Consider the following 18,798-nt stretch of genomic DNA (forward strand, 5'->3'; position numbering starts at 1 on the left):
TTTGTGCACCCAGGTTGGTCTATACTTTTTTGTCTTATTTTGGTCTCAGGAATCACCTCCCAAACGTTGTCAGTGCTGTTTTGAAATACTCTGCAAAGAATTATTTAAGTGGTTAGAAAAGTTTTCTACAATACTTGAATGTTTCATAACTTAGAAGATCACCTGTTCTGACTGTGAATCTTATATAAGGAAGTAAGAAAACTTATACCATCTGAAGGAACAACATATAATAGATGAGACACTGACCGTTACAAGTCACATATGAAATTTGAAAGAGAATTCTATAAAACAGAATGAAAGGATAAAAAATAAATTGAACAATCGGTACACTTGGCAAGAACTGATTCACCACTGTTGACCCCATTTCGCCATTTGGAGTCAAGATGGTGATTACTGTGAACTCTACAGACGCTTGTAGACTCAAGTTCTTAACGGAAAAGCAGATATATGAAACAAATGTAGAAGATATCTCTGAATCTCCATTCTTTTCCTCCTGAAATCTTATTGTATTACACTTTTTTCCTTCTGACTTGACATTATTGTACGAACAAGAGCGAATATGCAGTTAATACCAGTTGCTTATCTATCAGAAACTTCGAAGTTTTTCAAAGTTCCCTATTACCGAATATTAACTGATGTTTAGCGTAAATCATAACATAAATAAATGTTCTTAGGAAAACAAACTGACGAAGAATTGCACGGATAAAATTCGCCTGCAGTATGCTACTGAAACGCGCCAAAAAGAAAATAAATTTTGACTGAGGATATAACTTTCACTTCCATTCACACTTCATTATATATATACCCTAAGTTCGTTTTTGATGTACTAAAGAATCACTTTAATGTAATTCACTAGTTAACTGTACAAAATTACATGCGTACTTTATATCACTTACCTTCTTAATTTTTACAAAATATATTCTTTTTAAACGACTGTATAAAGCACAGATATTTATGTCTGGCCCAAACTAAATAATATAAATATACAGATCTGGCCATAAAAGAAAGTGATGTCATACGTTACGGACCATTGTCCATAGTAACATATGCATATTATCGTTGTAAGTTTTTTAAAATTGGGCTAGGCTCCCAAACCACTTAAAACAGTGAAACCAAACTTTAATGTGAACAGATTTCAGTCATTCCTACGTATGAGCTATCCCTATACTATCAAACGAACAATTCGAATTCTTACTGGTTAGCAGAAAAACTGCAGTAGGACAAAGAGGAAGGACATTGTGTTTCAACATAAAAAGCTCGTGTCTCTGCTAACTTGAAGTCTTATAACATCCACGATATTTACTTCGCATTGCACCCAGCGACACAATGAGGCTAGTTGTCGCCTGGGGCCTTAGCCTTAGCGCCCCCCTCCTTGACCAACCAAACCAAAACGCTCCCCAACTACACTTGATATTGGCATCACACAGTAATTCTCCTATTCCATTTTTTCTTCAAGTGGTGAAGCTTGATTTAAAAAGTACAGTACATAATTTAATTTTTTGTACAAGATAAAACACCAAACTAATTAGTATTTGATTGCCAAATAATCTGAGAGTAGCATGTTTGACCTATTCGTACAATCTTATCAAAATAAGTGCAGATTTTTTGAATTATATCGGGATGTGTAGGCCTATGTATATGTGTAGAATGAATCAAAGATGTGTTGCTTTAGAATAGAATATTTAATTATGACAAACAGTCAAGCTGTTGTCTCGAGTATTATACTCGGACATTTTGCAAATCTCTTAAATCGATGTAAGTTAAATGAAAACACAAAAAGCTGGAACTAAAATTAAACTTTGTGACCTTTTTTGGCTGCAAAGGTTTTCTTCAATGTCCTCAAAAGATAGCTTTGAAGCTAACTTATGCTCTATGGATGTGATCCTAAGATTGGTGGGTCATTGTTGTCCTGTAAAGTTTCTAAGGTATTTTTTTAATGGTCTTTAGTTTGCTAAAACTCCTTTCCATGCCTTATAGTGAAAATATATATTTGTCCACTTTTTGCCCCCCCCGCCCCACAGAATCTGAAGATCCAGTCAACAATGCAGTCCCGCCCTACACTGGGAAACTATCTGGAAAAATTGCAAGAATCATGAAGAGACACATCATCTAAATCATACACAGATCGTCTAACCTAACCTATTCCGTCCAGTTAAAGACGATTTGGGTTTTAAAATACCAGGAGTATACTGCATTCCCTGCGAATACGGAAAAACTTACATAGGACAAACAGGACGAACAATAGAACATCGATGAAAGGAGCGCGAGAGATACATCAAGCTGTTTTATCCGGAGAAATCCGCCCTGGCGGAACACAGTATAATGGAAGGACATAGAATTTTATTTTCAGACACTACAATTATTTTAAAGAGCTCAAACGACTGGGATAGGATAATTAAAGAATCTCATGCCATACGACAAGAACCCAACAATATCAACAGGTATACAGGATTTCAACTCAGCCAGACATGGACACCAGTCATAAAGAAAGCATATATGAATACGACCAATCAGCGTCAAGCTATAGACCATCCAATCAGAGAGACCGATTCTTAACCCCCCATCCCCTTATCTCTCCTATATATAGTACACACGAACTGGTCTCAGTATGATCGGCCTGAAGACGAGAACGATGTCAATTCTTGAAACGTCGGCTCTATCGCCGGATTTCACCTGGCTGATATTCCGAGAACATCTCTATAAAATTCCATTGAATTTATTACATTATTCGCTTATTAAACCATTGTATTCCTATGAGAACTATAAATATTACATTTATACGTTTCTTAGCTACCTGTAACACATCGTCTTGCATAGAAGACGAAGCTTTTTCCTGTTTATCATTAGAACTGCTTGAGATCAGCGTCCTCCGCTTCTTCGTCTGTCTCCCTGGTTCACTGGTTCTGTTCTCCTCTTTATTTCTCTTCCTTTTGGCCATTTTATTTCTTCGATTTGTGCTTTACAAAAAATACAAATTTGTTAGAATAGAAGTAGCAAACGTTAAGTTCTTAATACATAAAAGAACATGACAATTAACGTTACTTTACATCTTACTTAATGTAAGCAAACGTAATAGCGTACTAGTAACAGAAAACAAATAAAATAAAACTTTATCAAATATATAAACTGAAAGTGACTATGGTTGTAACCTTTTAACTCTTGAATCACCCGACCGATCTCGATCAAATTTTCAACATAGATTAAGTTCGGGTCTGTGATGGTTTCTATCGTTTCGTTGAGACAGGGAAAGGGGAGATATTTAAAAACGATCGAAAATTACCGATATTAGTATCAAATCAATAGTTTTTAGGGTCGCTAAGATGAACAGTGACACTTCCGATGCTATGTAAATCCATATTCAGCCCCGCAACTTCGGGAGGGGGAGATATGTATAAAAAGGATCGAAAATGACTGATATTTGTGCCGAATCCACAGTTTTCGGATTCGCTGAGATGAATAGTAATACTTCCGATGCCGTTCAAACCCAAATTCAGCCCCACAACTTGGAGTAGGGGTGAGATATATAAAATTGATCGAAAACTACCGATATTAGTGTCGATTATATAGTTTATGGGGTCAATGAGACGATCAGTGACATTTCCGATGCCCTTTAAATCCAAACTCAGCCCCTATTAGTACTTTATGTACAAAATAAAATGTATTCTCCCCGAAAGAAGAATGGGCTATATTTGCTAAAAGGTAACCAACAAAGTTCTGTCGCTTTTTCACCCACCACCTTCGAACATTGATATGTCACCTAAGACGTACTTGGAAGATCAAAAATAATCCCCATCAATATCGACGACCTTCTGCCAACGTTTTGGAAGGCCACGGATTGCATCATGGTAGAACTTGGTGGGCCGTGAAGCGAAGAAGGTATCATCAAGTGCATTTTGCACTTATACTAGGAATCTGAACTGGCGTCCTCTTAGGTGATTGTCCAAGGAATGGAACAGGTAATATTCGGACAGTGCAATGTGCGGGGATTATGGCGGATGCAATAACATTTTGTGTTTCCCATCCAAAGCGTAGAATGGCGTCCCGGGTCATCTTAGCCACGTGAAGTTTAGCGTTGTCCTATAATAGGAGGACCCTTTTGTGATTCAGAAGTGATGGCTCCAGAGTTTTGAGTTTTTCTTGAACACGGTTCAACTGCTGACAGTACACAGTTACATTGATGCTTTGACCAGCTGGTAGCAGTTCCCGATACATGATGCCGCGGGCAGTTCACCAAACACTCAGGAGGACCTTCTTCTGGCGCAGTGCTGGTTTCGGCTGTTTTGGAACCGGTTCATGGGATGCTAATCGATGATGATAGCGCTGTGGAGCTTCGTACAGGACTCACTTCTCATCACATGTCAACATCCTGTCCAGAAATGCCTCCTTCTTCTGACGAGACAGTAAAGAATCACAGAGCTCCTCTGTGGCTAAGCGGTTAGCGTACGCGCCTTTGGCGTGGGAGACCCGGGTTCGATTCCCGGCGGGAGCTCATGTGGTTCGGATTCCACGTTAATCAGTAGGTCCACGTCTCATATAGCCTCGCTGCTGAACGGGACGCTAAACTAAAATCAACTCAAGTAAAGAATCACAGGTGTCTGCTTGCGTTGTCTTCTGGCCTGGAGTCAAATCATGTGGGAACCGTCGACCAAACTTTTAATGTTTCCACAATTGATGGAGGTGCTGCCGAATGGTTTGTCCACTCATACTGAATTGTAGTCCTAGTCCCTCACATGTCTAGCCACTGTTCGCCTGAATTGCTGCCTGAAGATCTTAATTTTGTGCATGTGTTGGTCTTCCCGCACAAGTTACGTCTTCGAATGCTTCGTCACCGTATTTAAACTTGTTAAACCATAGCTGCACTGTCCGCGTAGTCACGATACCCTTACCAAAGGCCTTCCGCCCCGCTGCAGCGGCGTTTGACTCCAGTTGGAACTCCTACAGCATACACGCCCTTATGACACTCTGTGGAGATTGCATGTTCACTCTGTCCTTACTCAATTTCACGGTGTAACTGAACTACCACAACCAGGTAGTATATTGGATATACGAACACCAACAACTGACCTTCGCCTTATCTCCACTGGCATTCAACTCACGTGTGAGGTCCACTTGAACACAGACCTCCACAAATAGTTATAGAACTTTCATTGGTTACGTGTATAGTATTATATATTTAAATGACAAAATAGTATACAAATATTGGACAAAATAATGTAAACATTGTTTGTCAACAATGGTTAATTAACTTTTTTTCTTCTTCTTTCTTCAAATATTATACATTTCAATTTTTATTTCTTGTGTAACGTAAAACTATGTTCACCGTGTGTTGTTTCCTATTTTAGAATCTCTTTTCAGTACGGAAACTATAAGATGTGGACTCCGGATTTCAAGGTGGCTTTTGAGATGACGACCCTTGGTTTTTACTACTATGGTGGTACTTTACGCCTTATGATTTTAAAAGTAGCGTGGATAATCAGATTGCGCCGGACACAGGAAGACTCAAGTCCTCGTACCAATTAATAAAAAATTGGAACGATTTTCAGTAAGTCAGCATGCGTAACATGGAACCTGGCCACATTATAGGGTCATTTCACGTCAATTCACCATACTATGACACCCATGATCTGAGATTCTGATTAAACTTAGTATGTTTGTTCCTTTCATGCATATAAATTTTCAAATAAGCATATAATTTTGTATGCTCTTCCTCAAGCAGTTTATATTTTACAATCTGTTAAAATTTTTGGAATTTCGAAGTTCTTGTTGGTCAGGCGAAGGAAACGCAATTTGTTTTTCTTTCTTTTATAGAAAATAAATTGCATCTTCCTTATTCAGCAATCAATCTCGGTGAAAATTTTTATCAGTAAACATCATATGGAAAGAAAAATCAGAAAGTATCCACGTATATTCAGAAAAAATCCTAGTGTTGGTTATACAGGGTGTATCAAAAAAGACTTTACAATATTTTGAAAGCTCATACTGATTTATTCATTTATCTTACAGACATGGTTTTGGTGTCATTTTGTAGCAAAGTACATCAAGTTTTGACTCACGTAGTTCACTAGTTTACAAACAAGCTAGCGGCAGTTGCAGCAAAGACGACCGCCTTTACTGATCTCGAGCGTGCTACCTGTGTGTTTTGGTTTGAAGAATTCAAGTATGCGACAATTGTGCAACGTAAATTTTCAATAAACTTAGGGAAATTCATGTAACATTAAAAAAAAAAAAAAAAAAAAACGTTAAAACAAAAAGACTGTAATGCAAAAAGTGTACAATACTAATAATAATAATAATAATTCACTCATGCATTCCAAATAGTCAGTGGCTTTTGCTATATGATTAATATGTATAATACATTAGATTTAGTATTTTTAATCAGGCTACAAAAAAAAAAAAAGATACAAAATAGGTTATCCGTAATTTATTGTTAATAGTACTTTTTGATTCTAGGAAACATGGATAAGTGTAGTGTGAGTGTGGGAAGGGGGTTTATAATGATTTCCATTTATTACACTATGTCTAACTAACTAACTAAACTAATTCTATGACCTATGGAACCCGGAGGTTCAATGCCGCACTCACAAAAGCTCTCCACTGACTTCTATCCTTAGCCAACTGGATCCAGTTTCTACCTTGTGTTCCTATTTCTGCGAGATCCATCTTAATATTGTCCTCCCATCTGCGCATAGGTCTTTCTAATGGTCGTTTCCCGATTGGTCTTCCAGTTAAGACATTGAAAGCATTACCTACTTTCTTCCATTCGGCTACATGACCTGCCCACCTGAGCCTCCTAGACTTGATGACCCTAACAATGTTTGGTAAACGATATAAATTAAGTAGTTCCTCGTTTTGAGTTTCCGCCATTCCCCATTATCATTCCTCTTGGGTCCAAATATTCGTCTCAGGATCTTGTTCTCAAACACTTTCAGTCTACATTCTTTCCTCATAGTAAGCGACCATGTTTCGCAACCATACAGAACAACAGGCATGATTATAGTTTTATATATTTTAAGCTTCAAAAATTTCTTGACAGAATTCGCGACAACAAGAGATTTTGAACTGAATAACACGAATTCTTGCTTTTAGTCGACATTTAATTTCTTCGTGAATATGGTTTTTGTCTGTTAGTATTGATCCTATATATTTGAAAGTATCTACTTTATCAAAAATATTATTTGATATTTTAACGCATCCATAATTTGACGTACTACGATAACGACGAACTTCCATATATTTAGTTTTCTCTGCATTTAGTTCTACACCTATGTCCCTGCAAGCGTTTAATAAAACCTCTGCATTTCTTTCTATTGTTCTCCTATCATCGTCTATTAAATTCACATCATCAGCATCGCCATACCTGGTAAAAAACATTCAGCTCTAGACCCTGGTTATCTTTTATTTTCCTTATAGCGTACTCCAGGACAAAGTTGAATAATAATGGCGACAACGCATCTCCTTGTTTCAGACCATTCTCGACAAAAATTCCATTCCTCGTGGAAGCTCCTGGACAAAAATTTTCCTACCCGGACCTTATTTTGGGATTCATTCAAACATACGCTAATTAATCTAACTACTTTTTTCAGTATTTCAAGTCCTTTAAGAATATTGTACAATGTTTCTCTTCTAACCGAATTGTGAGCCTTTTTAAAATCAATAAATAGTTGATGTACCGAGGTATTGTATTCTCACTTTTTTTTCGAGTAATTGTCGAACGGTAAATATTTGGTCGATAGTTGATCGATTTCGTCTAAATCCGCACTGATAATCTCCAATAATTTCATCTGCGTATGAGGTCAAATCTTGCTAAGAGAATGTTTGAAAAGATTTTATAGAATGTTCACGGAAGAGAAATACCTCGATATTATTATAGTTAGTTTTGTCGCCTTTCTTGTAAAATGTAACAATTATTGATTCTTTCCACTCTTGTGGAAATTCTTTCTTGTTCCAGATAAGGAGAATGATATGGTATATCTTGTTCCTCAATTTTTCGCCTCCAGCTAAAATTAACTCAGTTGGTATTTCGTGAAGTTGGAAAAAAATTATCTTTTGTAAATTCTTTTTTATTTTATTTTAATTTATTTATTTATTTTTTTTTTTTACTTAAATCAGTCGTATTTTTTTTATAATACGAATCGTAAACTGATAAAAATATAACACGGAAGTAGAATTTAAGAGAATGACCTGTAATGCGTAAACTTCCAAATTTAGATTGAGTTTACGTTATTATCCTTGTCTGATTTTTATCAATCGGTATTTATTTCGTTCACGTCAAAAATAGAAGGGTATCAGGAGTGCACAAACAAGTCTGGCATGAACTCATGTGAAAGTATTATCCTAGATTTCGGGTACTTAGCCGGTGGAACCAAGAAAAAGAAAACTGAAAAAAATGTTAGAAAGTCCTGCCGACGAATTCAAATCCATACCCATTCGAATTTGAAGCCAATGCTCTAGCTGAGTTACTGTCGCTGAGCAGGGGTTCCAAAAATAATAGTATAGAAACTTTCACGGGACCTAAAAATGGCGCTAAATCGTGGCTAAATGTCGCTGGAGAAAAATTTAGTTGCCCAATAGATAAACTATAAACTTAATAATAATAAAATGATGTGTAAGTGTGTCTGTCCATCATCAGTTTTTCACGTAGAGCCACGACATTTTGTATACATATTTTCACCAGATCTTATCCCCTAGGAAGCCCTTTTCTCGAATTTCAGCTCGCGGGCGGGGGAGGGATTACGAGAGGTCAAAATGTATGCATAAAAGGAGATTATGCCCAGGACGCCGTATATTAGTGTCGAATCCATAGTTTTCGGGATCGCTAAGCTGACTGATGACAGTCCAGAGATGACATTTGAGCCCAGAAGGAACATGGCAACTTGTCCGACAACTGACAGGCATTGCTGTTCGGTATTTAACTCATTTCTTTACCTTCATATATTATATATTGGATAAAACTTATATCCCCATGGATAGGACGAGTATTTCAGCTAATACTGTAATAAACTGCATCATACATTTATTCCTTAGTACCAAAAATCAATCATGTTTTCATTACATTCTTCCATGTTACAACATCGTATTGTTGTCCTCTCGATAGAGATGCAAAAACGCCGGCTTTTTTGAATCAATGGTTTCTTGCACATAAAAAGCCGGCTTTTTTGGGGAAAAAACGGTAATTTTGGAAATTTTGGCTTTTTTCATTTTCACGATTTTTCTATCTAAATAGCTTTCTTACAGTATACAGTATACTTACAGTATAGTTAAATAAGATATCATGACCTAAATGCCATATTTCGCTCTGGAATTCACTATCATGATGGATGGAGCACATGTTTTATGAATTAAACATAAAGTACGTAGTATTTGAGGGCAACTTTAGAGGCTATTTAACTTTATTTAAACTTCTGAGTTTTCGACATTTTTTTCTTCTCTAGATCATTTCATCTCTAGTCATCCGTGTTTCATTTCTTAGAGCAGAGTACTCTTCTAGCACATAATTAAGCTTATGTTTTTCAATATATCCATTAGAGCGAACGTTTGTCAATATATCCGTCAGAGTGTACTCCCACATTTCTGTTATACTGTAGTTGTGCAATGATTTAGCAATAATCTTCCGAATACAACCTTGAATACCATTTTATAGAAATAATCAGTAGCAGATTTAGGAAAGTATTTTGGGGGGGGGGGGGTTCTCTGATTAATGTCTTTTTTTTTCTAAAACTCTCTAATTTTTATTTGGGAGGAGTTTGAAGTTTATGAGTACAGGCATAACTAATATTTCGTTTCGTTTGTATATTCAGCAATAATCTTTCGGATACAACCCTGAAGACCATTTTTAGTGGCGGATTTAGAAAAGTATTTTGGGAGGGTATTTTTCTTATTGTTTAGTTTTTTTTTTTTTTTTTTTTTCTAAAATTTCCTAATTTTTATTTGAGGGGAGCTTGAAGTTTATGAGCAAAGGTATAACTAATATTTTATTTGTTTTAGAAATTCCGTAATTTCGGGGTACAGGCTTCAATCCGAAAGACATATCCACCTTAACCCCCTTCGCAAATCCGACACTGCTGGTAATTAGTAATAAGAACGATTTAAAAACGGTAAGAAACGAAGTCGGCCAGGACTCACAGTATATGCACTATCTCTACATTCACAGATGGAATTAAGATAAACTTCTGTCAAAATGGTCGGATGCGGGGTTGTATCCCGGACTTCCTGATAGAAGCGTAAAAGCTAACCACTGAATCATGTTTGCTGCACAGTTATGCTTAATTAAATGTATTATCTCTCTACGGCCTATGGAATCCGAAGATTTGCCGCGTTCACAAAAGCTCTCCATTGACTTCTGTCCTTACCCATTTCAACCGAATTTCTACTCTGTATTCCTATTTCTGCGAGATTCATCTTAATATTGTCCTCCCATTTGCACCTGGGTCTTATTAATGGACGTTTTTCGATAGGATTTCCAGTTAAAACTTTGAAAGCGTTCCTACTGTCTTCCATTCTGGCTACATGACTTGCCCAACTGAGCCTCCTACACTTGTTGACCCTAACGATGTTTGGTAAGCCATATAAATTACTTACTTCTTCGTTATAAAGTTTCCACCATTCCCCATTCCCGTTCCTCTTCGGTCCAAATATTAGTCTCAGAATTTTATTCTCAAATACTTTCAGTCTGTGTTCTTCCCTCAGCGTAAGCGGCTATGTTTCGCAACAATACAGAACAACAGGTACGATTATCGTTTTATGTTTTAAGCTTTAAATTTCTCGAAAGAATTCGGGACGACAAAGTATTTTGAACTGAATAATAACACGAATTTCCTTATTTTAGTCGACAATTAATTTCTTCGTAGGTATGATTTTGGTATGGTAATACTGAACCTACATATTTGAAAGTATCCACTTTGTCGGAAGTATTATTTGATATTTTGACACAACCATACTTTGCCGTATTACGATCCCAGTGAACTTCCATATATTTAGTTTTCTCTGCATTTACTTCTAAATCAATGTCGCTGCAAGCGTTTAATAAGGCCTCTGCATTTCTTTCGATTGTTCTCTTATCAGATTTATATCATCATCACATGGCATAACCTGGTGAATACCATTCAGCTCTAGGCCCTGGTTGCTATCTTTGATTTTCCTTATAGCATACACCGGAACAAAGGTGAATAATAATGAGGATAACGCATCTCCTTATTTCGGGGCGCAGTAATTTTGGCACCAAGAAACGAAGCAAACGGAAATTTTGGCACCATTTATAATTGAAGTACAGAAAATGGGAGAAAATACTCTGAATGTAATAGATATTTAAAATCACATGTTATTAACTAGGACTCTTCCAGCGCGACGAATCAAACCAGTGACGACTGTACAGTCAGCGACAAAATTTCTTTCTCTTCTGTAAAATTTATTTGCCTATAACTTTGGAATTGATGGACTGATTTGAGAAGTTTTCTGTAATTTATGGAAAACTGTATCTTCTTTGAGTTGCTGAAGACTGCACTATGTTCACTCCACTGGGTTTGTATTTTACTTTCAAGTGCAAACAGTAACAGCTAATTCGAACCATGGAAATTGAAGTACAAAGAAAAAAATAGAAAATACTCTGGATATAATAGATATTTACGTTCACATGTTAATGACTAGAACTGTATCAGCACGAATAATGAAACCAGAGACGAATGTACAAACACCAGTAAAAGATAATATTGGCACCTTCATTAGATATTCAAAGCAAGTCAAAATTATTCCTTAATAGGTTTGTATTTTACTTCAAGTGCAAACACTAACAGCTGATTCGAACCATGGAAATTGAAGTACAGAGAGAAAAAAAAGAGCAAATTTGTCAGAAAGCCAAAAAAGGCCTGTGTGACAAGCCAATCACGTTCAGGGATTTATGTCAATTTCAATCTTAAACTTTTAATGAGGCTTTGGGATATGCGTGAGAAGGGAGCCGGAAGTTTCGATGGAAAGAATCTCGGTGTAATCTCCTCTGCAAAATAAATTGGTACATTAACATCTATTATATCCAGAGTATTTTCTAATTTTCTTTCTCTGTACTTTAACTTCCATGGTTCCAATTAGCTTTTACTGTTTGCACTTGAAAGTAAAATACAAACCCATTAGAGGGGAATTTTAACTTGCTTTGAATATATAATGAAACTGCCAATAGTATCTTTACCGGTGTCTTTACTGTCAGTAACAAAAGTTCTTTTCCTATGTTAAAATTTCTTCCGCGAATATCTCTCGAATGGACGGACAGATTTTAGTGCAATATTCAGCAACTTAAAGCAGATATAGTTTTCGGTAAATTTCAGAAAACTACTCAAATCAGTCCATCAATTCCAAAGTTATAAGCAAAATAAATTTTACAGAAGAGAAAGAAATTTTGTCGCTAACTGTACATTCGACACTGGTTACATTCGTCGCTCTGGAGAATGTTCCAGTTAATAACATGTAAATTTAAATATCTATTATATTCAGAGTATTTTCTCACATTGTCTGTACTTCTATTATAAATGGTGCCAAAATTTCCGTTTGCTTCGTTTCTTGGTGCCAAAATTACCGTGTCAAAACTACTGGTGTCAAAATTTCCGCCTTTCCCTTATTTCAGGCCATTCTCGACGTGGAAGCTCGTGGACAAGAATATTTCTACTCGGACTTTACTCTGGGATTAATTTAAACACATTTTAATTAATCTAACTAGCTTTTTCGGTATTCCAAATTTTGTAATTAATGCTTCTCTGCGTGCAGGTCAAGTTTAGGCACATCAATAGAAATAACTGTTTCAAAATTATAATTCCCTTCACTAATTTCCTTTTTATTGTTCTTCAAAACTTTCGCGCTGGACGACATGAGAATAGCATAGATGAAGTTCAAATGTTGAAAAGTTACAATTCTTTTACCATTTGTGTATAAATATAGAATTTTCTAAAAGTACAAATGAACCTGTGCTAGCTCGTCACTAAAAACAACGAATCCTATCTAAGTCAGAGCAGAGGGACACTGGCGGATTGCGCATTCGAAGGAGGCAGGGGCATCATGGAATGTGTGTATGCGCATAAGCAAAGGTAGTGAGTCTTCGCAGTGATACGAGTTTCTATAGCACTTGTAATGGTTTTACAAAAGTAACGATACACCTGTAAACATAAAATTGTTCAGGTCAAGTTTAGGCATACCACTGGAAATAACTGTCGAAAAAGTATGTCTTGACTATTTCTGTCTTATTGCAATCCAAAAGAATTTACGCTGGGCAACATGAAAATACCACACTTATCATCGATGAAGTTCAACGGGGCCTACAGAAGTGGGTCTAATTGTTGAAAAATTAAATTTCTTTCACGATTTGCTTACAAATAAAGTGTTTCCACATACGCCATAATAAACACAGCAGGGTGGAAAAAATCATGATTTTTTTTTTTAATCGTTTTTGTTGATTTTTTTGATTTAAATCGATTTTTTTTATTTAAATCAAACCTTTTTCTTCGTATAATACAAGTCGTGAACTGAAGAAAAAACATTAGGAATTAGTATTAAATGTTAATTATGCCATTTAAGTGAAAGTATTGGATTTTAATTTTGAATTAATTCCCAATCGTTAACCTATTTCAATCCCAAACAATGTTTCTTAAGCATTAAGGAAAAAGTACAGCAATGTATATCAAATGACACTTTTCTTTTCACGAAAGTTACTGATATTTGGCAGGGCATATTTTTAAACAATTGGAACTAGCTAGCGGCACGAAATACATGTAAAGTATATAAATTTCGCCTAAAATTAATTAACTCACTCTATGACCTATGGGAGGTTCAATGCCATGTTAACAAAAGCTCTCCTGACTTTTATCCTTAGTCAACTGAATCCAGTTTCTATTTTGTATTCTTATTTCTGCGAGATCCATCTTAATATTGTCCTCCCATTTGCACCTAGGTCTTCCTAATAGTCGTTTTCCGATTGGTCTTCCAGTTAAAACTGAAAGCGGTCCTACTTTCTTCCATTCTCGCTACATGCCCTGCCCACCTGAGCCTCCAAGATTTGATGACCCTAACAATGTTTTGGTGAACGGTATAAATTATGCAGTTCCTCATCATGAAGTTTTCGCCATTCCTCATTACCGTTCCTTTTGGTTCCGAATATTCGTTTCAGGATTTTATTCTCAAATACTTTCAGTCTGCGTTCTTCCCTCAGCGTAAGCGACCATGTTTCAAAACCATACAGAATAAAAGGCATAATTATCGTTTTATATATTTTAAAGCTTGAAATTCCTCGACAGAATTCGCGACGATAAGAGATTTTGAACTGAATAATAACACGAATTCCCTGCTTTTAGACGATATTTAATTTCTTTGTGAATATCGTTTTCTGATCCTATATATTAGCCGATGACAGAACTTTCTTTGTCTTTATGCGATGAGTTTTTGTAAGTGAAAAATTTTCTGCAGGAATTCCAAAATAAAAAAAATCAAGATGATCAGTTCCAGAAGAAGAAACACTTGTGATTGTTAAAAATATTCTTTATGTGACGTGAAAAACAGTTCAAATGCGAGTTGTCCGTGCATTTAAGACATCTATACATAGCAGGCACGTTTTTATACTTTTCTGTTGGCTATTTTATTTCCTCTGACAATTTGTCCTGCACGGGCACGGCAAATTTTCTGCGATCACATCGCAGATTGCGGCATGTTCTGCAATGGGGTCAAGTATTCACTTTATGAAAAGTATTATTCGATATTTTAACGCATCCAAAATTTGTCGTGTTACGATCCCAAGTAACTTCTAGTATTTAGTACATAAATTAAACCCAAAATTTTAAAATTTATTATTTTTTGTTTCGGAGAGGGGATTGGACCCCTCTAAATATGCCCCTATTATCTGGAAACAAACAAATAGACGTGGACACAAAAGAGTTTTCATCTTAAATATCCATGGTGATTTCCCCGTTGGAATAGAAATTTTAAAACCCTGTGTAAAAAAAAAAAAAAAAAAAGAAGAAGAAGAAGAAGAAAGCAGGGTTCACCCGTTACCCGTTCAAACGGGATTTTCCCTGATCGTTCTCTATTTGATACTCGTTTTCATACTGTGCTTACATACATTTGAGTCTCATTGTATTATGATTATTATCTTCCATAATCGAAATAACAGAACAGAAACGGGATTTTACTTACTTTTACTTTAAATTAATTCATTTTGGAATTTGATTTAAATCAACGATTTTTATTGAAAAAATCAAGTGATTTAAATCTTGATTAAAATCGTGATTTAAATCAGACTGATTTAAATCAATCCACCCTGAAACACAGTGAAAAAAATCTATGCTAGTTGCCCACTAAAAAGTACGAATGCTACCTAACCGAGTAAGAGTGGCCTGAAACTGGTGGTCCTTCGTGGTGCCTGAACAAGAGTGGATATGCTTGTATGCACACGTAGTGAAAACAACTGGGCTCTTATAGTATTCTTTAATGCTTTCACACTAGTAATGGTACATTTGTAAACATAAAATACAACTTACGTAGTGTGCAGAAATACTCCGCCGGCGGAAAATAGTATTTAATATAGATATCTTTCATGCGCATTCACTTATTTTAACCGTCGCCAAGCACTTATAATGATTTATACTAGTAGCCCTACATTGTAAACATAAAATAAAGCTGTGTTAATTACTATTTAATTCTGTCACCTGCAGAAGCCTGTTTGGGTTAACTGCAGTATCGTCGGAATTTTAGGAAATTTACTAGATGAATTGGAGAGTTTATTTTGATTCGTGAGGAAGTGTAAGTTGAGGGGAATAGTTGAATTTAAGACAATACTTGTCGTTAGTTTTTATATATAACCCTATATATATATATATATATATATATATATATATATATATATATATATATATATACAGTGGCGGATCCAGGATATGATCAAGGGAGGGGCTAAACCATAATTTGTCGTTTTATCCAGTGTAAAGCTAAATTGAAGCCCATTTTATCCAGTGTAAATCTGAGCGTCAAGGGGGGGGCTATAGCTCCGTAGCCCCCCTCTTAGATCCGCCCTTGTAAGCGGCACTATATGTGGAGACGGAAGAGACTATTTGGCGGAGAGGTACAGGTACATTTGTTATGATTTATGGGAAAGACAGTGTAGAAATGGTGCGTAAATAAGATTATCACATATCGTTGAGTTTTATCGAGTTGTACAAAAATAAGGAATGTCAGTTGTTGAAACTGTGTGAAAAGCATGGTATACTAAACAGGTGAACAGTTTGTCGTAAGTGTAGGAACGAAATGAAACTACAGAAATGAGAAACATCTACCCAAACCTAATGAATCTAACCGAATTTAGTACATTTTTGGTACTTTTTGGATGGCATTCAGTATTTCCTCTAAAGCTGTGCAACACATAAGCCATGCATTTTATGACATATAAAGTGTTTTCACACTATCCTCGTTTATGCGTAAACCCACCGCCGCTGACGCCTCCTCCCTACAGACGCATCCCCTCGCTACCACTCTGACTCCCCCTGCAGTGTTCCTGCCCTACTCGGTTAGATAGCATTCGTGCTTTTTAGTGGTCATCTAGTACAAGTTGGGCCTATGTTTAGGAGAAAGGTTCCAGCACTTTTTTTTTCTAAAAAACGTTACAGCTTCGGTAATTACTGGTCAGATTAGGTTCAGTTAGTTTACGTTAGATTAAGTTAGTGCAGGGGTCTAGCATAATTTTCCAAAAAAAAAAAAAAAAAAAAAAAAAAAAAAATTGATAGAACTTCGCTTATTTCTACTAATATTAGGTTAGGTTATTTTAGCTTAGATTTGGTTACGTTATGTTAGGTTCAAGTACTTGTATCATCCATTTCTCCTGTAAATTTTGTATTTTTTACGTGCTTCTGGACCCCTTTTGCTAAATATAACCCACAAGTTGGTTCGTGTTTTATGCAGTAATTTTTATGCCACACTGTATTTCGAACAATAATCACTATCGAGTGAGCTAGGGTCACAACCTAGTATTTTGAGGAAAAAACTAAATATTTTATTATTATTATTATTATTATTATTATTATTTTGTGTGGTCCGGCATATAGTAGTAATGCCGTCGTTTCCTCACAGACATGTCTTTCCATGTAGGGTATTGAGTTATACCTGTAATTTTTACAAAATGTGGTGTGATTTAACTTGGACCAGTATCCACTAAATACAGCTCTTTCGAGCATTGTGCAGGAACTCACCAATGGAAAGTAGTACCTAATAGTATATTTTATATGCATTTTCCTCTTTTTATTGTCATAACGCAGTTGTAATGATTTTACGCAAGTAATCCTGCATTTGTAAACATAAAATACAGCTGTATTACTTACTATTTAATTATGCCTGCTCCAGAAATCTGAGTTTCTTATAAGTATATCTTTCCATGCAGAGTGTTAAATTTTATCTGCAAAATTTGGTGTGCCTAAACTTAACTAGCACCATTTCCTGCAACTATGCCCTCTGTAACCGGACTATTGTATTATCTTGTATTAACAAGAATTGGATTCAAAGTTACAGCTAATTGTATCTATACATGAACAAAAAATACTTTTTCAATTAACAGATTGTTTGTACATAGAAATATTGTATATTAGTTAAGAACTGTAATCTATTTAAATATCCAAGAAAGACAAATCTGCTTTGACATATTGAGCAGCGCGAATAAGGGAGTAACTCTTGTTTCAACATAACTACCTGTATCACATTCACTCAATAATACAGGACATGCCGCTCATTATGAAATGATTATTAGTATCCATTCTTATATATATAACGGGAGGTCTCTAAACTTAATTGCAGTATAATTGATCAAAAAAGAAAGTAGCTTTAACTTACTGTTAATATTACTTTATAATTATTTTACCTGTAAATATACTTCAAGCCAGTTGTACAAAGGTCACCACCATCTTCATTGAACAATATTGCCAAATCAAAGTGATCTTCATAGATGTCTGCACCAAGATTTCCCCCAGATCCACGGTTTCCAGTTCCAGTTCCAGTTACCTCCCGTACGGAAAATTTATATAAAGGAAGTCCAGGCCTCAGAGCCCTGTAGACTGTTTCACTAATGTTGTTTTAAATGAAAATTGTTTGAAATAAGACTATCCATTAAGAAAGCTCGTGCCAAAATGGCCAAATTAGCCTGTTTTAATTGTGTTTTTCACACTGTTAATGTAATAAGGAAGGATAAGCGGCGCATGAACATATTGAAATTGAATAACAGTATATTAAAATTGTAACAAATATTAAAATTGTCAAAGATATTGAAATGTAAATAGTAAAAATTGAATAAAAACTGAAAGCAAAGCTCCCTAATACTGTACTTAGTGTTTACAGCGTTATCTCTTATCCCCATCCACGGTTTTGTTAAGGTCATTCCTCTTTCTTTTGAAAAGTCTTTCCAATAGTGCACCTGTGTATGTACAGTGTTTCTTCCAATGATGGCGAGAAGTATTATCGCAGGAAGTTGTTAAAGCCTACAATAAAATTATATATACACTTTGCAAACTAATTTCTACTTAGAGTCAATGACTTGCATGTAAATTCTATATACTAAATATGTGAATTTTGATACGATGTAGTTATTCTTTTTATCCATTTCATTGGCAACAGCTCCCTACTACATGCGTTCCGAGAAGAATGAAGAAAATACTTTCGCTTTCTTGCATTCATTCGCCTTCTGGCCCGAATGCATTTTTTCGGCTTGCTATGCAGACTGTCCCAGTTTAAATTCGTTTTTTTAAAAAGTCACTTGCAATTGTGTGTTCTCAATAGTTCACTTTCATACGACCC

The 18,798-nt window shown here is 35.7% G+C and overlaps 1 protein-coding gene across 1 annotated transcript in view; it reads right to left on the reverse strand.

Annotated features, from left to right (window-relative positions):
* The window catches only part of LOC145673551 (uncharacterized), a 104,176-nt gene extending 86,158 nt beyond the window's left edge, over nucleotides 1-18,018 (reverse strand). Inside the window, exons 1-2 of the mRNA XM_081743370.1 lie at nucleotides 17,870-18,018; nucleotides 2,795-2,957 (exon numbers count right to left, since the gene is read on the reverse strand). Coding sequence (XP_081599496.1) covers nucleotides 2,795-2,938 — 144 coding nt within the window. The 5' untranslated portion in view covers nucleotides 2,939-2,957; nucleotides 17,870-18,018. The remainder of the gene's footprint in view (nucleotides 1-2,794; nucleotides 2,958-17,869) is intronic.
* Between the last annotated feature and the right edge of the window lie 780 nt (nucleotides 18,019-18,798).

Source organism: Thermobia domestica, chromosome 16, assembly GCF_964235325.1.
Source record: "Thermobia domestica chromosome 16, izTheDome1.hap1.1, whole genome shotgun sequence".
NCBI classification, from domain to species: Eukaryota; Metazoa; Arthropoda; class Insecta; order Zygentoma; family Lepismatidae; genus Thermobia; species Thermobia domestica.